Source organism: Pogoniulus pusillus, chromosome 18 (genome assembly GCF_015220805.1).
Source record: "Pogoniulus pusillus isolate bPogPus1 chromosome 18, bPogPus1.pri, whole genome shotgun sequence".
Taxonomy (NCBI): Eukaryota; Metazoa; Chordata; class Aves; order Piciformes; family Lybiidae; genus Pogoniulus; species Pogoniulus pusillus.
This window is the reverse complement of record NC_087281.1, coordinates 17098732-17126163: the sequence shown is the minus strand read 5'-3', so window position 1 is coordinate 17126163 and position 27432 is coordinate 17098732. Positions and strand designations below refer to the sequence as shown.

The 27432-nt window shown below is 38.5% G+C and overlaps 1 protein-coding gene across 3 annotated transcripts in view; it reads left to right on the top strand.

The window, feature by feature from the left end:
* Window positions 1–27432, top strand: part of LOC135183510 (guanine nucleotide-binding protein G(I)/G(S)/G(O) subunit gamma-4-like) — a 91548-nt gene that overhangs the window by 11925 nt on the left and 52191 nt on the right. For all 3 annotated transcript variants that reach the window (XM_064158575.1, XM_064158574.1, XM_064158576.1), the window contains exons 5-21: window positions 966–3051; window positions 4919–5930; window positions 7160–7321; window positions 8092–8248; window positions 9194–9420; window positions 10789–10855; window positions 11562–11671; window positions 12684–13104; window positions 14375–14519; window positions 15953–16126; window positions 17801–17961; window positions 19307–19497; window positions 21970–22215; window positions 23958–24131; window positions 24619–24768; window positions 25316–25453; window positions 26446–26644. In XM_064158575.1, the coding sequence (XP_064014645.1) occupies window positions 966–3051; window positions 4919–5930; window positions 7160–7321; window positions 8092–8248; window positions 9194–9420; window positions 10789–10855; window positions 11562–11671; window positions 12684–13104; window positions 14375–14519; window positions 15953–16126; window positions 17801–17961; window positions 19307–19497; window positions 21970–22215; window positions 23958–24131; window positions 24619–24768; window positions 25316–25453; window positions 26446–26644 (5820 nt within the window). The remainder of the gene's footprint in view (window positions 1–965; window positions 3052–4918; window positions 5931–7159; window positions 7322–8091; window positions 8249–9193; window positions 9421–10788; window positions 10856–11561; window positions 11672–12683; window positions 13105–14374; window positions 14520–15952; window positions 16127–17800; window positions 17962–19306; window positions 19498–21969; window positions 22216–23957; window positions 24132–24618; window positions 24769–25315; window positions 25454–26445; window positions 26645–27432) is intronic.

Genomic DNA, 27432 nt, shown 5'->3' with positions numbered 1-27432 from the left:
GGAAACAAATGAAGTTTTGCTTGGCTTTTGTGGGATTATTCAGCATCCAAAACACTATTTCTTTCTGCCTCTCTCTTGTACCTAATTATTTTAAAATCCACCACTTTTATTTCTCCTTTTTGGTTGGAATAACTGACTCTGAAGTAGAAGCTGGGGCTTGTGTACTTGAAAATCTGTACTGTTTTTAAGAAATGTGTTTTACTACCACTAGTATGCTAGCAGTTCCTTCAGATATGTTGAAAGGAATGAGTTAATGCACCCAGTTCCTGTAGTATCTGAGTTGCAAAAAATTAACAATGCATCCAAGCTGGAAGACCTTTTTTCCTCCCCTTTAAATTACTTTTTCCCTTCACTTGTGGGGTAAGATTGTTTGGCAATGCCTGTACTGAGACTTTGAATATATCAAATGGTATGCACAAAGTAAATATTGTTGAACTAACTACCTAAAACTGCTTCCATGGCAAAGGAGTAGAGGAAACCTCAGAGTGGGTATCCTGCTGATGGATGTTTTACTTCTACTGTATTAGCAAGTCTAACTTAGCCAAATTTAATATAACAGGCATGTGGCCATATTGTTCCTTTATATCCTCTCTGTAACAGGCCAAAAGATTTTTTTCACTCTAAGGTTTTTCCCCTTTGCTTGTGAAAAGGTCCTTTCATCTACTGTGATAACATCTGAAGAGAATGGAGTAGCTGTGCTTATAGAAAGGTTTAAGGAAACCCGCCACACACTTTGTCTAATTCTAGTTAGAAAATAATCTAGTTTGAAATAGTGAGATTCATGGAAGTGAATTGCTGCTGACTGTTCTGACTGTTTTTATAGTGAAAATTTCACTATATGCATGCACTGTGCAGGTGCATGCAAACCCATGACCTATTAAGATACGATTCTTTTTGTTAAGCTAAAACTAGGGAAAATCCTTTGTGTGTAGTAATGTTTCTTTGTTATCTTTCTGCTCCAACAGATTTCAGTATACCCTTTACAGCAAACATATGCCTGACCAAAGAGAATAATTCAAGTTCCATGAAATCTGCTCAGGAGAAACTAGGTTTAGATGGGAGCACTCGTTCATCAACGCAGACTTGTGTGAAGCTAAATCCTCGTTCTCGAAAGGGTGGGCGTGTTCGCAAAACCACCCATCGGTATTCTGTGCGAGATGCAAGAAGGTCTCAGCTGTCCACCTCCGATTCAGAAGGCAACTCTGATGATAAGACTACTGTAGGAACAAAACACAGACGCTCACAGCTACTGCAGCCTTTTTTAACAAATCCTCTTAGGGACAGCTACCCTGTAGGTAGAAGTGATTCCCTACCCACAGAAGTGGTACCAAATGCCAGTCTTGATGCCACTAACCTGGAAAACTCCATCAAAATTATTCCAGCACATGAGCTAAACCCAGAGATTTTGAATGAGCCTGCTGTAGGAACTGCTGAGAGCAACACACATAACTCTCCTTTTGACTTATGTCATGTCTTACTGTCTCTCCTAGAGAAAGTGTGCAAGTTTGATATTACTTTGAATCACAGTTCTGCTCTTTCAGCTAGTGTGGTGCCCACGTTAACTGAGTTCTTGATAGGACTTGGAGACTGTCGTACTGCAAGTGGCAACATGGGAAATGAAGTTGTTTCTGCAGGCTGGACAGAAGAACCTGTGGCTCTGATCCAAAGGATGCTTTTTCAAACAGTGCTGCACTTGATGTCTTTAGACATTAGCAATACAGAAACGATGCCTGAGAACTTACGAAGAAACTTAACGGATTTACTTAAAGCAGCATTAAAAATCAGAGTTTATGTGGAAAAGCAACCAGATCCTTCTGCTACAGGATATGAGAAAACACTACAGCAGCCAGTTCAAGATGACTACATATTTTGTAGGTATCATCACAGAGCCTTGCTTCTGCCTGAGGTTATGGAAGGGATTTTGCAGATTTTGATCTGTTGCCTACAAAGTGCAGCTTCTAATCCATTCTACTTTAGCCAAGCTGTAGATTTGGTTCATGAGTTCATACAGCATCAGGGATTTAAGCTGTTTGAAGTAACAGTGCTTCAAATGGAATGTCTGTGTACAAAGAATGAGAGAGTAGCTGGGGAAGCCTCAGACCACCTGAAAGCCCTCATCAACAGCATCATGAAAATTATCAGCACTGTCAAAAAAGTTAAATCAGAGCAGCTCCATCAATCAATGTGTACAAGAAAGAGGCACAGACGATGCGAATACTCTCACTTCATGCATCACCACAGAGATCTCTCTGGACTTTCTGTATCTGCTTTTAAAAACCAAGCTTCCAAAAACCCTTTTGAAACTGCTGATGGAGAAGTTCATTATCCTGACAGATGCTGTTGCGTTGCTATTTGTGCACACCAGTGTTTGCACTTGTTACAACAAGTTTCTTTGAGCAGTACCTGTGTTCAGATTCTCTCTGGTGTCCATAATGTAGGAATATGTTGTTGCATGGATCCAAAGTCTGTGATTGTCCCATTGCTTCATGCTTCTAAATTGCCAATACTAAAAAACTTCCAACAGCACATCTTGAGTATCCTTAACAAGTTTATCTTGGATCAACTCGGTGGAGCAGAAGTTTCTCCAAAAATTATGCAGGCATCATGCAACATATGTACAATTGACTGTGATCAACTTGCTCAGCTGGAAGATGCCTTGCAGGGCAACTTGAGTGACATTGGTCTTGCATCAAATTCCTCTTGCAAAGTTCAGGGCATTCTGCCTAGCAGTGGATCTGAAGATATGTTGTTGAGATGGGATGCATTGGAGGCTTATCAGGACATTGTTTTTGAAGAAGACAAGCTACATGGCATGCAGATTGCAAACCATATTTGCCACTTAATTCAAAAGGGAAATGCTGTGGTCCAATGGAAACTCTATAACTGTATTTATAATCCCATTCTCCAGAAAGGAGTTGAGCTAGCTTGCCATGCCCAACAACTTGGACTAACTACAGCATATAAACACACATGCAGTTACCATGGCCAGTCTTTGTCATCTGAAGTACTTCAGATTTATTTGCAGATGCTACCTGTGTTACTTAAATCCAGGTTGGTCGATTCTCTGTTTATTAATGAAAATTATGCTAATTATTTGCAAGCTTTGTATATTTTTTTTACCAATCAAAACATGAATTTTATTTGAACTGTTGGCAGCATTTGGATATTGTAGGGTTGAAAACAGCATAAATGCTTGAGTAATGTAAGATGCAATCCTAAATTTGTAAACTATAGAAAGAGAAAGATCCCTACTGATGGTTGAAGTAGCTGAGGTATGCAGAAACAATGCCAATGTGAAATCCTTTCTTGACTCTTCATTCCTCGTGCTAAAGTGAGTCAGGAGTGTTGAACACATTGGCATGTCACTTTTCTTTGGAATTTAAACTACTTAATTTTCTGATCAGCTTCATTTTTCCTTCATGGAAACCATATTTCAGAAATAAACCTTGAGAAATTTACTGATACTGAAATAAGTTTCCTGATTCACAAGATTGTATCCATTTATACTTAGTTGTTTGTGTTAGTTTTGTTTGTTGGTAGAGTTTGTTTTGTTAAGAAAACAAACACACCACACACTCCCAAGGGACAAAAGGGGTGGGGGAAACCAACCAACCCAAAAAAACATATCCACAAGTGTTCTTCCAAGGCATGAAGTAGAAATTTTCCTGTTTATTTCTGAATTGATCAAATCATGTAACATGGAAGTTTACTGGAATACATTGAAGTTTATTCCAAATATAAATGTGTCCTTTTGTCCAGGAAAGATTCTGATCTTTTCTAGTCATAGCTGTATAATCATAGAATTTTTTTGATTGGAAGAGACTTCTATGATCATGGAGTCCAACTGTCAACACCACCATGGCCATTAAACCATATCCTGAAGTGCCATGTCCACATGTTTCTTGACCAGCTCTAGGAATGGTGACTCTGCCACTTCCCTGGGCAACCTCATACAGTAGAAGTAGTACACTTCTTCACTTTCATGCTACCTGACTGAGTGAGAAGCAGTTAATTTTTTGAATGTGTTCTTAGTGGCAAAGAGGCAATGAAAAAAAGCTTGAGATACCCTGTTACCTACTGACTGAGATGGGAATATATGAGTACCTGATTCCTTTAATTCTAGAGTGTGTAACTTCCTTACAGTTAAAGCTGACCCTGTGGAAAGGAAATGGAAGGGTAAGAATGTGAATGCCTGCAAGCAAACAGTGCAGTAAGAAGTTTACACATCCTTACCTCAAATTCTATATTAGCTCTAATATCTGAGGAGGAGAATTAAGGAAAAAATACTTGGAAACAAATATTGATTGATTTCCACCACGTCACTCCCCCCCCATTTTTTTTTTTGACATTGGACATCCTGACATAATTGTGCAAAACTTTGTGCTTGTAAGCTATTCCTGAATTCTATCTGAAATATATTGTCCAGGCAAGTAATACTTATTAAAATGCCTTAAAGCTTAAGAGTTTGTTGGAAAAGGAATCTCTACTTTCTGATGAAGTCACAGAACTGACAGAAATAAAGATACTTGTTCTTTTTAATTGCTAATAAGAAGACAGGGGAAAGAAGTACCACTAAGGAATAAGCGTTGTAAATAAAATTTAAGCACTTTTAAGGTTTTGAGTATCGTACACCTCTGTGATCTGCTTTTTAGAGCTTAATCAGTATTCCCTATGCTATATCTCAAATAGAAATTTGAATTTTCTTCTGCCAGCCAGATGTAGCTTACTTGAATCTAGAGGACTGCAAACAAGTTCCTCCTCTCTTTAATTTGTAATTTATAGCAATTACTGTAAACATGATCAGTCCTTGTTGTTACTCAAGTGTGTACCACAGAGGGTTGGTTTTGGATAATCTGTGCCATCTAAACTATATACATTTGTGGCTAATTTATAAGCTAACTCTTGCTTTCTCTTGCAGGGTGATTAGAGACTTGTTCCTGAGCTGTAATGGAGTGAACCAAATGACTGAGTTAAATTACCTAGATGCTTTGAGGAGCTATTCTTTGAAAGTTTTAGAGACTTTGATACTCTGCCTTGGTGATCAGCAGAAAGACCGAGCAATACCAGAACTGGAAGACCTGAACACTGAACAAAAGGAGTCTGTGTCTGACTTGCCTGCTTCTCTTTGTAGCCAGCATTCTGCTTCAGAAGTTCCTCAAAGCCTAAGCAAGTTTTATGCAGGTTTGAAAGAGGCTTACCCAAAAAAGAAAAAGTTTGTGAACCAGGACATTCATGTCAACACAATAAACCTGTTCCTCTGTGTTGCTTTTCTATGTGTAAGTAAAGAAGCAGACAGTGACCTGGATTCAGCTAATGACTCTGAAGATACATCAGGGTATGACAGCACAGCTAGCGAGCCATTAGGCCACAAATTACCATATCTGTCACTGGAAAGCCTTACTTTGCCCTCTCTGGAACATATTCACAGGGCTGCAGATATTTGGACCATGTGTCGTCGCATCTATTTGTATAGTTCTCTTTTCCAGAGGCAGTTCCATAGACTTGGAGGCTTTGAAGCATGCTGTAGATTGTTAATTCTGGTAATTCAGAAACTTGCAAAAAACAAGGCAGAGGAGCTAGAAAAGAGGGAGAGGGCACTGAGTGAAAGGAGAAGCTCACATGGTGAGCTTCTCAGCAAGGATGACTCTGTTCAGTTGGCTAAAAGTGGAAAGGTGACACAACTGGAGCTTGATAGTTCTGATGTTCCTGGTGAAGAACAGCTGGTGTCTGAATGTGTCTCCTGTGACAGTTCTCTGAGTAAGGAACACACTTCAGTTACTTTTGCCAATGTTGAAAGGATAAAGACTTCTGTAAGGGCTGAGACTGAGTGGGCACTTCAAGCAATCAGACTGCTGGAAGCCCTGCTGACAATATGCTTGCACAGTGCAAGCACCATGCAGCAGAAGATGGAAGTGGAGATGTTTCACCAGGTACTGTGCAACTTCCCTTGGTTTACTTCAGTCATATTTATTACATACACTATTTCAACAGTAATTTAGGCAAAAGTTCTGAGATGAAAGCAGCTTATGCTATTGCTGTGGCACCATGTTTTTTGTGTAGCACTGAAAGCATGCAATTAAAAGATGTGTGTAGTAGTCAGGGGTAGAGGTCAGCAAGCACGAGAAAGTGGAAATGGGTGCACAAACAAACTGGCAACTGCTGTTTCTGGAGAGGCATTTTCCTACTTGTCAATTTTATATTCAGTAAGATGCTAGTGAGGATCTCTTACTACTTAGCTTCATAGAATCATAGAATCATAGAATCAACCAGGTTGGAAGAGACCTCAAAGATCATCCAGTCCAACCTATCACCCAGCCCTAGCCAGTCAACTAGACCATGGCACTGAGTGCCTCATCCAGTCTTTTCTTGAAGACCCCCAGGGACGGTGCCTCCACCACCTCCCTGGGCAGCCCATTCCAATGGGAAATCACTCTCTCTGTGAAAAACTTCTTCCTAACATCCAGCCTATACCTACCCTGGCACAACTTGAGACTGTGTCCCCTTGTTCTATTGCTGGTTACCTGGGAGAAGAGGCCAACCCCCACCTGGCTACAATGTCCCTTCAGGTAGTTGTAGACAGTAATAAGATCACCTCTGAGCCTCCTCTTCTCCAGGCTAAACAGGCCCAGTTCTCTCAACCTCTCCTCATAGGATTTGTGTTCCAGGCCCCTCACCAGCTTCGTTGCCCTTCTCTGGACATGTTCCAGTACCTCAACATCTTTCTTGAATTGAGGGGCCCAGCTTGTTCTCCAACGTGATCTTTGTCCTCTGTTCTTTCGGGTTGGATCCTTATTTATGCCAATTCCTTTCTTCTTGGAGGCTGGGAGTGAGCCTTCCAGAGGAATAAGTTGATCCAGGCTGGATGAGATTTTTATCTTGCATACTTGCTTGATATCCAATATAAACCTTCTTTGGCACTATTTCAGGCCTTTTCCTCCCTGTATCAAGTGGTAGAAAGGGAGAGGAGATGAACTCCCACCTCCTTTCAGGCATTTCTAGAGAGCACTTATTGCAAGGTACTGGATGAAACACCATTGCTTTAGCTGAGGAGTTGGATTAGTGTTGGTGGATGAGGCAAAGTTCTAACTGTAAATGTTAGATCATTTGTGTTAGCCAAAACAGATTAACATGAATCCAAATGTTTGTCTCCCAAATACAGAATACCAGTGTGAGTGATATCTTGCTTCAAGTGAGAGAGCAGCTCACTCAATCGAAAGTGCTAGAAACTGACTTGGCAAAGCCGCTGTTCGATTCATTACTTCATGTTGCGTTGGGCTCCTTTGCTGCTGATCTGGATCATTCTGAAGAAAAAATTGAAAAGGTATGGAGTGCTAACTAGTTGAGTTCTGAATGTTAGAATGGCTTGGCTTGTAAGGGACCTCAAAGGTCACCTAGTTCCAACCCACCTGCCATGGGCAGGGACACCTTCCACTAGACTAGGTTGATCAAGGTGCTGCCCAACCTGGCCTTGAACACCTGGGCAACCTGTTTCAGTGCCTCACTACCCTCACTGTTTGCTCAGTCAGGTTTGTTGTTTGAGTTTATTTTTAGATGTGGTTATTGTGGCTACTGAGGATTGTCTGGTTGTCATATGCAAGCTGAATGCTGCTTATTGGTAGTATTCCCATATTTGCTGCTCAGAAACGAATCATGCCCCAGAGAGGGGCAAGCTGTGTTACACTTTATTGATGTACTTGAAAGTTAACATTCTCTTCACTCTAATGCTGTGAAGGACTGTGGCAAATTCTCAGGGAGCTTCAAACAAGGATGCTGACTGACCCAAGTGGCTGTAAACATTCATCTGAGAGTGAATGTCAAGGTGCATGTTTACAGTGGTAGTGATTTTTGGAAACACAGTTCTTCGTGCACTGGCTGCCTGCTTACCAAAGCTTTGGTCAGGTAGTAAGAAAAATTCATCTTTGCAGGATCCATTCTTTATGTAAGAATGAAGTATTCTTAAAATCTCAAGTTTCTTGAAAATGTATTATTTTTCTTTTGTCGGTGGCCATGGAGGAAAATAGACATCTGAAAGGTTCTAAATTAGTTGCTTTTCTGACCAAAGGTGGTAAATATGCTTGGTGTGTTATACAGGCCCATTACACTGAAAAGGAGCCTGTGTTACAACCTGGAGATATTTCTGAAGAAACTGAAGAATCACAGTGCTGTAGTCTTAAAATTTTTGCTGAAGAGGAAGGATATGAAGCAGATAGTGAAAGTAACCCTGATGACAGTGAAACCAAGAATGCAGGTAAATGCCAACTTTCTGAGTATACAAAGCTGTCTTTATGGCATAGCTTGCTTGTCTTCTGATATACAAAAATAAATTAAGCATTAGAGATCTTTAAAAGATAGAAGTACTTTAACTTTTTTACTTCCAGTAGAATGCAGCTACAGATAGAGAGATGTAGAATACTCTTCCTGAGTGTTACAGGAACTGTTCTACCTTGGTTGTCTTGATTAACGTGACTGCTCTGAAATCCTGTTGCTCAAATGTGCTAACTGCAGAAATGCTTATTAGTAGTTTGTTTGAAACCCAATGCTGAATTTTATATTCCCTATTATAACATTTTGGTTTAAAAAACAGTAGATAGTCTAACTATATCATAGAAAGCATTCTAGAATATTGGCATTGTGGACCAACAGTTCCTGTCAACATCATGGTCTAGACAAGATGACCCGTCACCCTGTGCAGCTGAATATTAAGTGTCAAATGTTGTGTCATTCACTAACTCCCTGGAGTGATTATTTCTCAGTTAATTAAGCAGACAAGTGCTTCCTCCAACCTTTTAATGTAGAAGAAGAATTTAAATGACTTTGTTTTTTTTTATTGGCAAGCTCAGAGTTCTGTGCAGAAGCCTGAGACTCTGCTACAATGAATTTTACAGTCGTGTTTCATGAATTGTCTACTCCATTGTTACTATGTCTCCAGTTCCCAGGAAACGAAGGCATATAATTTAAGAGTATGTAATGGGAGAAACTACATCCTTACCCTTCTGAATCATCAGAAAAATATGAAAATCCAAAGCAGAATAGAAGATTATACTAGCTTCTGAAAACTGTTTAGAAACAAGGGGATGTTTTTATTTAGTACCAATGAGAAAGTTGAAGAAAGTGTGTCCTTACATAGTCTACTTCAATCATGCTAACTGTATTCAGCTGAGTAAATTTCACTGAGACAAGTGTGTTCTTTCAGAAGCAGACACAAAGGCAGAACCAGGAGGTACTGGTCCTTCAGGTTATTTTAATGACCCAGCTGAAAACATCAATCAAGGAGAACTAATGTACCCTGAAATCTGCATGTTAGAATTAAACTTACTTTCATCTGGCAATGCAAGTTTAGAGGTGCTTGCTCATGTCTTCCAAAGCTGCCTGAAAATCATCACCCAGGAGGAGAGAAATGCCACTCTACTTATAGAACAGGTAAGCATATTAAACAAAGGCAACAGCATTTGTACACCTTATTTTCTTCAGTCTTCAAGTGCCAGTATACCCAATAGAGTCATCTCAGAAACATTCTCACTTGGTAGGACCCAAAATATGTAAATGACTGAAAAATGCTACACAGCTGGCAATAAGTTACCAGAAATCACAGTTGATTAGTGTATTCAAAAATATCTGCTCTGCAGAGCTTCTGAGTTTCACAATGGCCTTATTTTATCAAGGCTGTTCAATCACTAGATCTACAGACACAGATTTAATGACCATTGGGAAAAACAGTAATGAAACAGAACAGCAGCAGGAAAAAAAACCAACCAAACACACACACATCAAAAACTGTACTCCAAAACCCTCAAACAACAATAAAAAAAAACAATACCACCTTCTATATGTGTCTATATGTAAACATTCTAAATGTGCAGGTAGTCAATATGTATCTTTCAAAAACTTCCAGTGATGCACCTCAAAAAACATTTCATGCTTTTATTCTTCCTAAGTTTATGTTAGAAACTATTTATGCATATGTTGATGTCTTCATCCTTTTGGAATTTCTCATGGTTAGTATGGGGTTTTTTTGCTTTTTAGTAATTGTGTATGCCTCTTTTGACAAAGAAAAATATGGTTAAGTAATCGAAGTTTTAAGGGGCTTGTTTATACAGTTATTTGGCTAAGAGGCAAAGTTAGTGTTCTGCAGCTTAAACCAAAGATAGGAAAGGAAAATGTTATTTTATGCCAGTACTTCAGTTCTTTGTGTGAATTACTACCCTTAAATCACTGGCACACATTTCCTTTTTTTCTGAATATCAACATGTGGAATTACTTACAGGCAAAATAATCTTTTTCATTACCCTTTGGTATCATTTAGAAAGAGCAAGGTATCAAATTAATCACTTTAGAAATTCTGAATATCTTTACTTGGAGATTTCTCCAATTATCCATATCTACATTGGGGTTTTGAAGGATTAAGTACACTGCTTACTTTTTTTAAACGTTTTTCTGGGTAGTTGCTATTTAAAGTAATCCTCCCTAAAGAGGTAGAATTTGATTTCAGTATTGCATCACTACATGTCTATATACTTTTGGTTTTTGTCACAACCTGTCAAATCCTGTAACTTTCTGATGAGGCAGAATGTAAGGGATATCTCAGCTGCTGAACTGATAATGGCTCAAAGGTTTCTAGAATAATTTGGATTTCAAACTCTTCTGCAATTGATTTGTACAGAACATGAAATAATTAGCAAGTGAAACCATTTCAATGGCAGACAAGAATTGCTTGCAGTAAAATATTTCTTGGTTCTTTGAGCTGGTGTGTATTCTTCAGACCATTTTTCCCTGTATTGTTTTTAACAGGGAGCTGTTAAGCTTCTGTTGGGAGGATTTCTGAATATATTGACACAAAGAGAGTCTAGTTATCATGGTGAGTTAAAGGTTTAAATGACTTAAACACTGTTTCTTATGACATTGTGTGCACACAATGGCATGTGTGAATTTATGCAGCTGCTGCTTTAACCTGTGACAAGTGCCTAACTTATGTGTAAATACGAAGCTATTCCTGAGCTAGTGGAAGTCTGATATTTAAACACATACTGGCAGATCTGAAAACTGTGGTTGAAATCATAACCTAGGGTGACAGTGTTAACAATCACTGCTTAAAAAATAGCAGTCATCTCACAGATGCCATCAGACTCCATCACAACCTAAGTTTCTACTTCGAATTTTTTTGTGTGTGACAGAGGTCTTAATGATGTCATCTTACTAATCCAAGAAGGGGGAAGCAAATGAAAACTTGCTTTAAGGTCGCTTCACATAATGAGGTTGCTCCACAGCAGATGATGTAAACCTATTCCAGGACTTTGATCTCTGACTGTGGGGAGAGCCTTTGCAATGCAGATGCTAGGTTCCCAGACTTTCAGACTCCACTTAGCAAACCTAGGAGCTAGTCTTTGTATAGCCATCTGGATGGTTTCAAAGAAATTCTGAAGTACAGTGTCAGGGTCTGCTGCTGGATCTTTCTAGAATTCCTCTTGTAGCTGCTACTGCATAAATACTGAGTTTGAAATCTTTACACATTTTAAAGGTTTTTTAAAAATATTTTCAAGATTGTTTTGTCTCCTCATTTTTAGCTTGTCAGATGGTGCTGGTAGACTTGTTAGTGTCATTGATGAGTTCACAGACATGTTCAGAGGAGCTCACTCTTCTTCTGAGGATATTTTTGGAGAAGACCCCTTGTACGGTATGTATGGAGTAGCACATAGAAAAATTCAGAGGCTGACTGAGAAAACTCAAACAAAACATATCCTGTATCCAAGTATTTGGGAAACTAGAGAGACTGAGAACATTCTAACAGATCAAAACAAAGTTTTAGTTTCTAAAATAATTCTCATACAAAAAGAAATAGGACATGAGAGGTTTTTGAAGTACATTTTAAAGTCTTGGGCAGTTTTCAATGTAAGAAAATGAGATTCCTATTGAGGAGACTGACATCATGGTCATGGACACTGTAATACTGTAAAATTCTAAATCATTCCTTTGAAGTTGTGAGGATCTTGTATTTCAGCAATGCTTTAGCAGCAAGTTTTACTTCAGAGCTCACTTAAGTTGATTTATGTCATTCTGGAATCTATTGCTTGTGTGGGATGTAACTGCTGATAGGTCTATCTTTTGGTTTGTGTGGAAGTCAAAGAAAGAAACAAAACAAAAAAAGCAAGTGGAAGGAAATGAAAGTAATACTTTGAAGTCTGACATAGTACCAGACCAAGCAAGGGGACAAGTCAGTTTTTTCAAAATATCTTGCAATAATTAAGTAATTAGAGATTTTTTTTTTTTATTTCAAGGGCTTAACTGTTTGTTTTTTTTATTGATTAAGCAATAAAGTGCTGGCCTCTGTGCATTCTTAACCAGTCTCAAACATGGAGTAGAAGGTGTAGTCTTTGGCTGAAGTATACATTTAATCTATTGGCCCATAACAAATGTGAGACAAGATTGTGCAATGACCACTTGCTGTGGTTGAGCTGCTTCCAAAGGGTAGTGACTTAGATTGATATGCCCTGACTAACTCCCCAGACCTCTTAAGTTATATAATGCCTGTTGATGTTGCTATTTGATACTTTGTAATTGTGTGTGTTTGGATATGGAAGCCCACTCCCTTGGGAAAACATCCAAATTCAAGTGAAGGCTGGAGTTCTGTTTCGATGACATTTGACTACATGGTATAAACAGTTTGATTTATTGTTTATTTCTTCTAGGAGATACTACTCAAGGGTGTATTGAAAATCATAGAAGCTAATATTAATGTGAGCCCATTGCAGTACCTTGCCTTTCCTTTGCTACATGGCACAAATTTCAGTAGTTCTTCACAAAAAGCTGCTATCACTTCCAACAGCAAGACTACTGGACTACTAAAGAAACCAAAGTTTTCACAAAGTAAGAAAGAGGCAGATGGTGAGAACTTGAGTCATCAGCTGCTTTCTTCTTGGCATGTAGCCCCAGTTCACTTGCCTTTAGTTGGACAAAATTGTTGGCCACACATGTCTGAAGGCTTCAGCGTCTCACTGTGGTTTCATCTGGAGTATGCTCATGAAACAGAAAATCCAATGGAAAAAGGGAAGAGAATGAAGAGAAGCAGCAGACTGGTAACTGTGAGAGAGAACAGCTTTGACAGCACAGGTGAGGATACAGTTGTTTCTGTTTAGGCAGCACTGAAGGATTCTGGTTACAAGTATTACTAACTGCTGTGCCATATGTGAAAGGTTGAATATTTATTTTCTGAATATAGATATTGATCAGGAATTATTTTTTTCAAAATAATATTTTTGACCTTTGGCATGAAGTTAGATTAATACATCCTTCCTCAGCAATCTAGTGCTCTCATTTAATCGATGACAAATCAACTGTCTTTTTATGCTACTGCTTTTGGTGAAGGAAAATATTAAATGCTACAGCTGAAAGATCATGGGAAAGACTGCTCTCAAGTTCATTTGATCTCATTCATTGATGAAAGAAGTGCTTCTTTAAGAAAAGTCTGGTAAATCTCCTATTTAGGATTTAAGTCTTGGAACTTTTAAAGATGCTCTGAATCAACCAACTCAGAGCTTGAGGCTGACTCTGTGTAAATCCTCTGACTTTTCTTATGTGTGTGTCACTGTTGATGTCAATAGCTGTACATTTCTCTGTTTATGCTTTTGTAGAGACCCACCTGCTCCCAAACTCTTCTGAGTAGAGTCTTTTGGATTATGATTTACAGGGGGGAAAATTCCTTTAATTATTTAAAATACCTCCTGGTGACAACACTTGGAATAACTTTTACTGTAATTGTTTTTTTCTTTTTTACTGTGTTTGAATAAGAGGAGGGAAAACCTAACCCTGAATCTTGGAGCTCACTAGAGCTACTTTTGTTAGAAGATCTGGTTTTTTTGCATGGTAAAGTATTAGTATTAAATGCATGATCATGCTTCAAGAGTAGTATGATCTGTGAAGCAAAGTCTAAAGGTTTCTTGGTGCACACTAAGACTGCCAATTCAGCCCAGGGATAAGATATGACATGTTGAAAACATCTTTGCTAAGTATATTCATGCTTCCTGGGTTTACATGATTACAAGCAAAAACGTGACATAGGAGGTAAAGCCAAGCTCTCTCAGTTTATAACTGCTTTCAGTTTATAACAGACCTCAGTTTGTGAAAGAAATGGGACATTAGTCAACTCACTGGGAAAAAGACAAACAAGCAAAAACCCCAAACATGAAAAAGAACCATCCTCCACCCCAATACAAACCAAACAAAACCCATCCAAACCAACCCACAACCTCACAACTAAATCAAGGAATTCTTGAGCAATACTCTGCAGTACCTCAATGATTTCTTTTCATACTTGATAGCTGGTTGAGCAGGCATTGTTGTATTGGACTGTAATTCTGTATAAACATGTCTATTTTTCTAGAAGAAATTAAGTCTCTAGGAATGGAATACCTAAGCCTGGGAGATAAACTCATTGAAGATGGATGTATTCATATCATTTCACTGGGTTCCAAAGCACTGATGATACAAATCTGGGCAGACTTGAACACGGGAGCGTTCATATTTCGGTATGTTGTATTAGTTCAAAAGCAATCTTGTGAACATATGTATGGTTACTTCCAGCAGCAGCTCACAGATAATACTGAGGAGAGTAGACAAATAGTTTTATTTTTCAGTTGGGTCATCTTATACAGTGATGGCAACATCCAGTAAACCTATTTGTGATGGTTTGGGGGTTACCCCGCCCCTCCCACACTTTGTATTTGCCCCAGCTAACTCAGACGGCCTCTGGGAATATAGATGAAGCAATTTATTTACAGCTAGCAGAATTTACAAGCAGCTATTTACAATATATACAGTTATATACAATTATATACAGAAATATACAAAGGATAAACAATACAAAAGCACAACTCCCCTCCCAGAAACCTAAGTCCCCAGGAGGGGCTCTCAAACCACCCCAACACCTCCCCCCGGCCCTCTCAACCTTACCCCAGTTCTCAGGAAGAAAAGAGGTGCAGCCAAGAGGTTAGGGAGCAAGGTTAGTAGGAGCAGGGTTAATGAGATGTGACCAGGTCTAAGGCAAAAGCAAGAGTGAGAAACAAAATGGAGAAAAAGTCTTTCTTCTTCCCAGAGTTCTCAGCGTGACTGTGAGAGAAGTAGACACAATTGTTTTTCATTTCACTGCCTGTTATCTAGTTCTTTTACCAAAACATTCCAGCTTGCTTCAAACTAGCACACTATTGCATACTGATCTACATGATTACTTGTTTAAAATGTTAGACTCTGACTTAGGATGTTTCTTACAGGTGTGTATAAATATTGCCTGAAGTAAGATGAAAGATCTTTCAAGGCCTGTCTGGGTGTGTTCCTCTGTGATCTGTGTTACATAGTATTGTCCTGCTCTGGCAGTGGGATTGGACTTGGTGATCTCTTCGGGTCCCTTCCAACCCCTAACATCCTGTGATCAGTCAAAAACATAATGCAATGCAAAGTAGCAATTCAGGTGTTAATGGAATGACATGACACATATGTGAAGATAAACTTTTGTAGCTGTAGTTTTTTCACACCCCAGGTGTGAAAATTGCTGTTGTTAAATATGTGACAGTTTCAGTTTTAATCTTCTGAACATATATTAGCCCTAATTTAGTTCTCATTGGTAATGTATGCTTAAAATGCTATTAAAACTGCAACTTTAGAACACTGTTTCACAACAGTTTTTTTCAATAAACTGAAAATTAACTTATTTCTAAAACAGAGATAGTGCCCTTGTCTTAAATGTAAATAGATTCATGCAAACAAGTTAAATCACCTGAAAGCATAATTCCTTATGCTGAGCACTCTACATACAGAATTGTGATTAGAAAATATTGCCTGTGAAAGGTTAAAAAATGCAATCTTGGTCACTGAGGTTTAAAAAAAAAAACAGGTGTGGAGCTTAAAATGCAAATTTGAGAACAAACACACACAAACTGTTTTTTCCTTTCTGATGCTTTCATAGCATGTGCATGGATCCAAATGATGAGATGAAAGCTGGTCTGCTAGCACAAGCTGAATCTCCAGAGAATGTTTTCCTTGTGGGTAGGTGGCAGCATTTGGCAGTAACCTATCTGCAGCAGCCAGAAGGCAAGAAAAATATCCATGGAAAACTGTTGCTGTGGGTCTCTGGTCAGAGGTAAAGTATGTATTAGTTGTACCTAGATACTTATCTTCTTTAAAAGATGTTCTCTGGTAGGAAAACATCTGCACTGTTTTGGTGCAAGCTGAGCAGTCTTCTGGGAGTAGGAGAATGGTTTTACTCTCTTTGGAATTCCCTAGAAATATCTAGAGCTATTTTGATTGCTTGGAGAGTCTTCAGTTCATACATGAACCAGTGCAGACAGCAGTGTGCTTTTGTTTTTGTTTCTATCACACAGAAAGAGAATTTCTGCAATGTTTTGAGTAAGATCTGAGTAAAGCTATGGTATGAAATTAGCAGAAGGCACAATGTTAAGAGTCTGAATTATGGTATAGTTGAGATACTGGCAATATTGTTGGAAAGTAGGAAAGGAGATGGAGAGAAAGCAGGTATTTTGCTCCACTGAGAGAAAGATGGAGAAGTTAAAATATTTTGGACAAAGTGCTACTTCATCCACTGAAAACATAAGGGCTGCTCTCCAGAATGAGGTACCTGGTGCGAGGCTGGACAGGCCTGTACCTGCATGAAATATTCATTGGTTAGAGAAAGAGGAATTCATTCAATATCACAGGTTTTTATCATTTGTTCCTGAAGTCCAGACTAAGACTTCCTTTGTGTCCCAAATGTGAAGCTGGTAGTTGAAATGTTATGTTCTAAAACAATTAGATGCAAGACTGTTTACTATACCTCTAGAATTTGGTCAGTAAATAAGCAATATTATTAAAAGCATTCCTAAAGCTACATCTGGGTGGGGGGGAGGAAAACTGTTGTGCAATTTTTCTTCCAGCAGTTAAACCTGGAATTCTAAGTACAGTACTTGTTTCACTTTGTTCTTGAAACTACATGGAGTTAGTTTTTAAGCAACCTGATTTCCTCCCCACCTGTGCATGCTGATATGCAATAAAGTCCACATATGGAAGTAGAGCAGAAATTAAAATTCCTACAATGTACTGCCCATGTGCAGTTAATGAGGCCCCTTTATGTGGAGAGTTAGTTACCAATTTGCTAAGATAAGTTCTTCCAGGAAGCTTCAAATGACCTTTACAGTACAATTTGTCTGTTTGTGTAAATGTACATGAGGTTAACTGGATGCTTTATTGGCTGTGGCTTTGCATCACACCAGCTCTGACAGTATTCCCTGATAAGAACAACTTCTCAGCATAGTATTTTCCAGCGTATGTGATGTGCATTAGCATATTCAAAGGCTTCTTTGAAATAATAGAAATTCTTGAAAGTTCATTATATTTTAGAAGTGTACATGGTGTTATAAGTTTCTCCTTTGTCAGAGGAAGGATGAATCATAGAATCAACCAGGTTGGAAGAGACCTCCAAGATCATCCAGTCCAACCTATCCCTCAGCCCTATCCAGTCCACTAGACCATGGCACTAAGTGCCTCATCCAGTCTTTTCTTGAAGACCTCCAGATCCAGAAAATCTTCACTCTGTGGCAACACTAGTTGCAATTCTATTCTTCTCTGCAGTATTTAAATACATGCATCATTATGTAACCTGAGTTTTAAGATGCCTAGTACTTCAAGATGACATTAGCAATCTAATGTTGATACAGCATGCCCTCTTATCTGATACATGTGGAAATATATCTTAAGCCTAAGGTAACTACCTTGGCACTTTTGCTTTGCTTCCTAAACTTGTTTCTTTGTGTATTTTCAGGAAATGTGAGATAAATTTAGATTACTCACTACCAAGGAAATCAAGCTTATCATCTGACAGCAATAAAACCTTTTGTATGATTGGTCACTGTACGTCATCTCAAGAAGAGCTGCTTCGATTATCGGGTAGATGGGATCTTGGAAATCTGCTTCTATTTAATGGTACTTTTGCATGCTTTTTTTCCTTGAATAAGTCTTCATGTGCTCTTTCATCTCTACAGTCAAAGGTTTAATTTGATTTCACTGTAATAGCTTGGCATATTTAAAAAACAAAAGTAACAGCACATTGTTTACCAACATAATATAGGGAGAAAATGTCAATATGTGGTGTTGCTTTAGTGTGACACTCCTGCTTTCTTTTTTAGTGCTGTAATTGGCAATCCCAGTGGTTTCAGTGTTTCAATTTATAAAATAATCTTTTAGGGCAGAGGATGGAGAGGTTGTGCTACTTGTTCTGTTTTTTTCCTTAAGGACTTATTCTCTCCCAGCTGAAAAAAATGTATTTTATATATCTGCTTCTAAAGTACTAGTTTCAAATTACTTAAAGCATGTTTTAAAGTATACAGATTTTAAACTACTGAATACTGAGTTAAGCATGCTTATTCCTGAAACTGTTGGAGTTACTGTGGGGTTTTCTTAGATGCTTAGCTCTCCCTCTTTGGAAAGCTTTGCCCAGGACTTCTGGGTGTTTGCTTAGTGCTGAAGGCTGGAACCATGCTGGTCATCACCTGGTATTTCTTCATGTGCAGTAGTCGAGTCAGCACTACTACACAATTGAAATCAGTTTGCAAGCATGTTGTGCATGCAGACATTGTGTGTAGATAGTGTATTGCTGTAGGTGAGATGCTTATCATGAATGTAAGCTCCACCTGGTGAATTTACATGGTCTGACTGCCATGTGCCTACAGCCAACATAATTGAAATGTCCAGAAGGCACAGGATTTACTTGTCATGTACCTGTGCATTGCAGATTTGGGTCCTTTTGCATGCTTCTTTTGAATTTGCATTCCCACAGACAGATAACCCAAGATGTGCTATCTAGGAAAGGGAGGAAGGTTCATTTGGCCTTCTACTACGTTTTCTCTTTCTTCCTGCTCTCTTTGAGCTGTAGTGAGCTTTTACTGTTGTATCCTTCTGTCACTCTACCCTTCTCTCTATGGTGTTGTAGCATGTTGTTGCTGTCTGTAATCTTGCTATGCTTTGAAAACTTTGAGCAGGCTTGTATAGATGACTTTTTTAGTTTTAAAATACATAATTAATCATCTTCAGTTGGTGCAGATCATTCTCCTGACTTGATTTTAGTTGCCACTGAGTTGATCTGGCCTGTGATATGTCAGAAGTCACTGATCTGCAGTAGCTAACAGAAAATGTTGGACTGTACTGATCGTTTTCCATCAGCAGGGACTATGAAAAACAGCCAGTCATGTCTGATGCACTCTACTAGCCAATGTGTGATTTTTTTACTCTACTGCACTACACAGTTAATACCTTCTTTGCTGGCTTTTAGGTGCAAACATTGGACCAGAGGAAGCATTTTACTTGTACACATGTGGGCCAGACTTCACATCTATAATGCCTTGTAAATATGGCAAAACATCGTCTGAATGTTCCAAGTACATAAGTAAAGAGATTCTACAATGCGAACAGATTAAGGAGCTCTTCATGGCAAAAAAGGAAGTGGATGTTGGGCCTTTAATTGTAAGCTTACACTTTTAAAAGTTGTTTTTAATGTCTTAGAACTAAGAAACTGGGAAAACATTTCCTGCTGTCTTCTGAAGTTTACAGGATATTAGGGGTTGGAATAGACCCAAGGATTTTGAGTCCAGCTCCCTCATTTCTTCTTCAGTTCTTCATTTGCTCAAACTAAGTGGAGAAAGTTCTCATTAAAATCAGTGCAGGGTTCTTCCCACTTATTTCAGAGGGAGTTGAACTCCACCCAGCATGGCCATTTCAGCGTGCTCTGTTTGGATTCTGACAACTTACATATATTTAAGCATGCTCTGTGCTTAATCAATCAGATAAGCAGACACCTCCAAATGCCTCTTGTGCAGCACAAGAGATTCCACCTCAACACAAGGGGGAACTTATTTACTGTAAGGGTCACAGAGCACTGGAACAGGCTCCACAGAGAGGTTGTGGAGTCTCCTCTGGAGACTTTAAAGGCCTGTCTGGATGCGTTCCTCTGATCTGTGCTAGATTGTGTGGTTCTGCACTGACAGAGGGATTGGACTTGATCTCCTTGGGTCCCTTCCAACCCCTAATATCATGTGATCTGTGATCCTGTGAATATATAACTCTATTCTGCATTACTGTAAGGATAGCCAAGGACAGTTTAGTCACCCTTTTAACATTAAAACTGAGAGGAAAAGGGCTTTATCTGGCTTTAACAAATTCTCTGACTTTGAGGGAATAAACTTCAAGTTTTACTGAAAATTCATTTTCCATCTGGCAGATCTTATCTTTTCTCATAGTCCTGACAGAAACAGCCATGCTAGATGCAGGTGTAAATAGTTAAATGAAAAAAAAAGGGTAAATAAATCTTTCTTCATTAGTGGAGCCTGCTGTATTTGGGGAAATGTCTTCATGCACTGATTAATTCCTACTGCATGAGTTGTTTCCACTAGAGACACCTTGTCCTACAGCAATTCTGTAACTGTATATAAAGGGTCATTCTGTCTGTGTGAACCATGTAAACAGTGGTACTAAATTTTGAGTAGGTTAAGGAGGGAAGGGATAGAATGAGTGAAAAGCCTAACAAATTCACTATGCAACACTTATAAGCTTATCTTGCTTTAGAAAACACCAAGTAACTAGAGGTGTTTCTGGGCTTCAGTGATGAATTCATCTCTGTACTTATGTGCAGAGTGCAGGTATTTTAAGTAGAATATTTTTGTCTATTTTAAGTTACTTCTCAAATAAGATTATTTTACTTTTTTTTTTTCCTGTGAAAATAAGTCTACTGCTTTCCACAGAAGCTTTGATCAGTAATCAAACTTCTACTGAGATCCTCTTATGGTAAAGCTTTAATCAATGGACGTAAAAAATCTGAGAAATTTGGAAAGCATAGCAGGTGACTTTGTATTTTGGATTTGCTACTTAGAAAGAGAAACAATTAGTCCAATACATCATTTTCTTTTATCAGTAACTCTGTTTTAACTCATTGTGGTGGTTTGGGTGTTACCTGCCCCCCCCCCCCCCCCCTCACTTTGTTAAATCATCCAGTCTAGGTTCAGCTGGATCTGGAAAGTTGAAGCTTATATTTACAGCTTAGCTTAATATACTAGCAGATATTTACAATATATACAATTATCATAGTATCACCAAGGTTGGAAGAGACCTCATAGATCATCAAGTCCAACCCTTTACCACAATTCCCAAGGCTAGACCATGGCACCAAGTGCCACGTCCAATCTTGCCTTGAACAGCCCCAGGGACGGCGACTCCACCTCCCCGGGCAGCCCATTCCAGTAGCCATTATATGCAGTAATAGACAAGGTAAAAGGTAATACAAAAGCACAACAGCCCTCCCAGAAACCTGAGTCTCCAGGAGGGGCTCCCAACTGCCCTTCCACCTTCTCCCACTCCCCTACCTTATCCCCAGATGTTACCTTGTGCCCCGAGGAAGAATGGAGGTTCAGCCAGGGGAGTTAGGAAGCAAAGTGGATTTATCAGAGACAGAGAGTCAGGTTGGAGAGAAATGCCACCCACAGCCCAAACACAGAGCAACTCCCTTATCTATGTTTGGATTCTTGCTCTTATACCTCTCAGCAAGCCTATGAGTGAGTAGACATCACCGCTATTTCCCTTTCACAGCCTGTAATCCAGTTTGTCTCACCAGAACATTCTAGCTAGCTTCAAACTGGCACACTCATGGTTGCAGCTCTTCAGGGAATAAGAGGGGGGTCCTTGGTGGAATTTTTTTAGTTCTTTCTTAACATTCTGTCCTGTAGCTATTGCATAACCTGATAAAAATCAGACATCCTTTTGCGGTTTAGTGCACATGCAGCCACATGAAACTTAAGAGCTTGCTGATGGTGAAGTAGAATTGAACTGCCAAAGTGGCTGCTAATTGCTGTTGGGTGGCACTTGCTTGTAGCTTTTAGTCTTCTGCAGTGGGAGTATTGTTTTGTGTATAACTTTAAAAAGGAAATTAAACTTCTTTTGTTGCAGGAGAATCTTGCAGTTGTTTATACCACATGCTGCCCTGGTCAGTACACCATATATGAACCTGTAATTAGACTGAAAGGTCAAGTTAAAACTGTACCTTCTCAAAGACCTTTCAGTTTAAAAGAAGTTCAGAGCAATGTATTGGACTCTCATCACCTGAAAACACTTCAACCTGTTGAATATAAAACTCTCCAGGGCATACTACATGAAATAGGAGGAACTGGTGCATTTGTTTTCCTCTTTGCTAGGGTAAGGAGGCTCAAGAAGGGGGGTGTGCTTGTGTTCTCCCATGTAATATTCTCCTTGGGTATGAAATCACATGTTCTGACTGCCTGGCTGTAGTCTGTATGTGACTTCTTTTTTTTCTGTGATCTCACACAGGTTGCATTAGAATTGTAATTAGGTTTGAAATTTATTACATTTTGAATAATATTGCTGTTATGTAAGATATGCTGTTACATTCTGCTATAGATATGGGGCTTGCCAATGTCAAAAGATTGTTTTTTTAGGGGCATTGTATATCATTACATATCTTTAACACTTTCAGTGGAGGTTATTCACAACATGAGTATGATTAAAGGTAAAACTACATAGTGTGTAATAAATTATGAGAGCTTTTTTGAGAGAAATATTCAGCCATTTCTAAAGGCTTATTCTGTCTAAGGATAATTGTGATTTAAAAATATTAAGGCCATGAGCCTTAAGTTAGTTACTATTTACCCATGACCTTTACATGGAGAGGCTAATATTTGTGCTAGGAGTTTTTGAAGAACTACAGTTAATTCAAAATACTAATGTATTGATAAGCCTAAAACTTGTTTGGTTTGTATGTCTCTGGCAATAGTAGTGTTCTGAAAGGTGTGTGGACTAGAGACAGTCCAGTGTACAGGCTTCTGGTTATGAAGACACTGCCTGCTGTAATTTTAACATTGCTTGTGAGATCTGAGGAGAAAATCCTAATTCATGTGACTGTATCATGTAAATTTGTGCTAAGTGCATGCTACAGATCATGCTGTAGACTCTTTACATCAGTAAAACAAGCAAACAATAGAACAGCTGTCAGAAAACACAAGTATACATGTTAATTCTGCTGCACTCAGTTATACACCAGTGCACAGTAAGGGAACATATAGAAACTGAAATTCCAGTAATAGGAGATTTCCTTCTTGTACATTTTAGGTAAAAATACCATTTGCCTTTCTTTAATTCAAGGATTTTAGGAAGGAAAGAGTAAAGAACCATCTATGGTCTTCATATATCAAATTGCTTCTCTTTAAAGCCAAAATAAAACTTGTATTGCTTGATGCTTACAGGTAGAGATAGTCTAGATCCTCAGGGACCTTAATTTAAAGCTCCCTTAAACATTACAGGAAACATACTTTTCCAAGGCAGACAATAGAGTTGATTAGTACCAGTGGTTTATGTACATCATGAACTTAGAATCATAGAATCAACCAGGTTGGAAGAGACCTCAAGATCATTGGACACTGGAATGGGCTGCCTGGGGAGGTGGTGGAGTCGTCGTCCCTGGGGCAGTTCAAGGCAAGGTTGGATGTGGCACTTGGTGCCATGGTCTAGCCTTGGGCACTGTGGTAAAGGGTTGGACTTGATGATCTGTGAGGTCTCTTCCAACCTTGGTGATACTGTGATACTGTGATACTGTGATCATCCAGTCCAGCACTAAACTTCTGACTTGGTAGTATAGGAACAGTAAATTGGTATCTTCCACTTAGAGTTTACTTGTAACAGCTTTGTAGTTTTCTTCTTACAAAGGGATTCCTGTAATTGAACTTTTATTTTCTTAGCACAGTAGAAATTATAATTACACAGTTTGGCAAAATTTAGGTTATGTACATAATCTAATCTCTAATTTATTAAAACAGTCTGAAATTGAAACTTCTGCTTTAAGACTGTAACAAACTATTTTTAAGGCTTTTCTTTTCCTAAGTGTATCTCTGTAAACTGTTTTATTGAATTTTCCTTTTCTTCAGGTTGTAGAGATTAGCAGCTGTGAAGACACTCAGACTTTAGCATTACAGCTTATACTGTCTTTAACAAAATACAATCAACAGAGAATACAGGAGATGAGCAACTGTAATGGTTATTCTATGATTCATCGAGTGTTGATCAAACCAAAATGCATTGTTGGATTTTGCATGCTAAAGGTAATACTCTTTTTAAAACTGATATTTTTGTTTCAAGTTAACATAAATTTAGATAGTTGTCTGTAATTTTAGTTCTGTGTTTAAAGCTGCCTTCAGAAAGGCAGAAAAGCTATTTGGAGCACATTTGGTCTAAGTATTTTGCCTTGAACTACAAATTCTTGATAGGCAAGGGAGAAAAAGGAAAAGTTGAAAGACCCTCATTTCATGGAGCAAGTTTGTTTCTCTGAGAGGAAGATCTTAAAGTAAGCTTAAACTTCTAAGCAAGTAGTAAAAATAGCAGAGTGCACTTGAAAATCTTTTCCAAAAACTTTTGCACTGGTATTATGAGAATGACTCAGCTCAAATTCTTCCTGTGTGCTTACTAAACTCAGTGACTATTTGAGGTTGACTAGATAGATATCTATGCCTCTCTAAAGATTTTTTTGATAGGACAACTGTACTACCTTGAGCATATCATACTCAAAATAATCTTCCTCTTCCTTTTAAGACTCTCCTTGAAGGGTGCTGCAGTGATGAGATTCTGTATGTAAATGAAAATGGGCAATTCATGCTTGACACAGATTCTACTGCAGTTATCCAAGATGTCCAGTTGTTAGAAAAGCTGCTGCTTGACTGGAAGATTTGGTCTAAAGCAAAGGTAACAACTTTCATGTTGGATTTTCAGTTGAATAGTAAAATGTTTTATTTTTTAGAAATTGATAAAGTATGAACTCTGAAAATAATGTTTCCAGTTAGAGGTCAGTAATTAGCTGCTAGTAGCATCAAGCTGCCATTATATACAGGTAGCCTTAGTGTCTGAGATTCTGTAAATATACATAAAGGATTTGTTCGTTGAATGGATTATTTTTTTCATGGGAACTTGTTAAGTCTGAGGAAGATTTTCTTCCTTTGGGCATTGAACTGTTGAAAATAACTGTCCAGTGTTACAAAACTCATTTCAGGTAAGAAGTAATGTTTTGGAGAGGAGATAAATAATAAAAAATATGCTTCATTTTACATAAGTGTAACTTTTTTTCTGATGGTTTCTACATCTGACCTGACTATTTGCAGTCATTTAGTGTTTTCCTTAAAATTTTAAACTAACTTGTTTATGGTCCTAAGGAGTTTGGGTTTTTTTCATTATTAACATGTAACCTCAGAAATATAGTTGTGAAGCCTCGTTCCTGTTTTGCTTTGTTTTACAGCAAGGTGTTTGGGAAACACTGTTAGCAGCTCTAGAAATCCTTATCAGAGCTAACCATCCGCAGCAGATGTTTAACATAAAACAGCTACTGAAAGCTCAAGTGGTACATCACTTCCTGTTAACTTGCCAGGTTCTGCAGGTAACTTGATTTTGAATCCCTGTGTTGTGTTTGGCAAATACTCAGTTTTCCCTATAGGATTTAGTCTCTTCCCCCACCCCAAACAAAATTACTTCAGTAGATGTTGTCCTCTGTGCTTTCAGACCCCTTTCATCTTCAGCAGGAATTGCTGCTGTTAATAGTTTCCTACTGGATGCTCTATTTGCTGATGGACAGAAGGAACAAGTGATTTTAGCCATCTGGCACTATCTGAAAGCCTAGGCACTAGGTTACTTGTGTGATCCATATGTGGGTAGAAACTGAAATGAATGCACTGTGACCCTTTTATGTAAGACCTGAAAAACAAGTTCAGGCTTTCAATACTGAAGAACAGATACTGTGCAAATAGCAAAACCTGTCAGTTTATCTCATTAGAGCTGTGAGGGCAGCTTCAGCCATTTGATAATGCACTTCTTGGGAACATTATTTCAGAATAGTTTCATGCTTGTAGTATGCATGTTTGTGACAATAGGTGTTGCTTTTACATTCATTTTTTAGGGGGGGAGGTTTCACTTGAATACGGATGATTTGCCATTGGAATGGGCTGCCCAGGGAGGTGGTGGAGTCACCATCTCTGGAGGTGTGCAAGAAAAGCCTGGATGAGGCACTTAGTGCCATGGTCTAGCTGACTGGACAGAGTTGGGTGATGGGTTGGACTGGAGATGTTGGATGTCTCTTCCAACCTGGTTGATTCTATGATCTCAAGTCAGACTGGCATAGTTAATTTTCTAAAAGTAAATTGCACAACATCTGCAATATTTGGTCTGTGCTTGAATTGAGTGTGCCGGACTGGAGTAACATTGAATGGATACAATAGCTCCTCTCAGTACAGGCTTGACTACTCTGTTTTGTTTTTTTTCTTGTTTGTTCTACTACAGCATGACAGTTTGGGAAAAAAAATAGTAAAAATAGAAACTATTTCTGTCAAATCAGAAATACAAATAACTTAGAGTTGCACTGCTCTTTCTTTCTAGGAGCATAAAGAAGGGCACTTCGCATCCCTGCCTCAAGAGGTTTGCAGGTCATTTGTGAAAATAATTGAAGAAGTACTTGGATCTCCTCCAGACCTGGAATTGCTGACACTGATCTTCAATTTCCTCCTAGCAGTTCACCCACCCACTAATACCTATGTTTGTCACAATCCTACCAATTTCTACTTCTCTCTGCACATAGGTACATATGTCACATTTAACAAGAAGTAACCTTAGTAATTTAGTTACAAATTAATATTAAAACCCCCTCTTCTACTCTTGTAAATTCTGTTAATGTAGTTTTGGTATATTGCAATAACTAGATAGAAATTGTTGAACTATTGAGATTTGGTAAAGTAAAAGTAGTTTACAGTGTTGAGAGACATTACAGTTAGACTTTGTTTGCTTGGCTTACTTGGAGAGCTTTGTTCTATCTACAGCCATAGATAATCTCTATTTAAAGCTTGCTGCTGCTGAGCGAAATACATAACCGTAGCTGCCTGTATGGACATGTTTGCTTACAGGCAAACCTTAGAGAAAAATGCCTACCTTACCTGTAAGTGAAGCTTCTTCAGAAGTGTGTATGTTATCCTGTCACTTTCTTGTTCCCTGTTACTGAATTACTAGAAAAACTAAAGTCCTCAGAAGCACTATTAGCAAATGGTCAGATGCCCGTTGCCAAGCACCATCAGTGCATTTCTTGCAAGTTACTGAAAGTACCTATGTGTTTTGAGGAGTGCAGCTCTAGGACAACTGTCTTTGTTTGTGCACTAGATGATCACCTTGGCAAAGTCAGTGCTATGAGCTTTAAATGGTTTTTTTCTAGCTCTTCTGAAAAATGATAAACTGGTAGGTGTATAGTTCATGCTTTGTACATACAACCTTAGCCATAACTCATGAACATGGAAAGCATCATCAAAGTGTGAAATGTTTTCTTTTTTTGCAGATCAGTTGCAATGTCCATACAGCTTATCTGTATCTGTCCTCTAA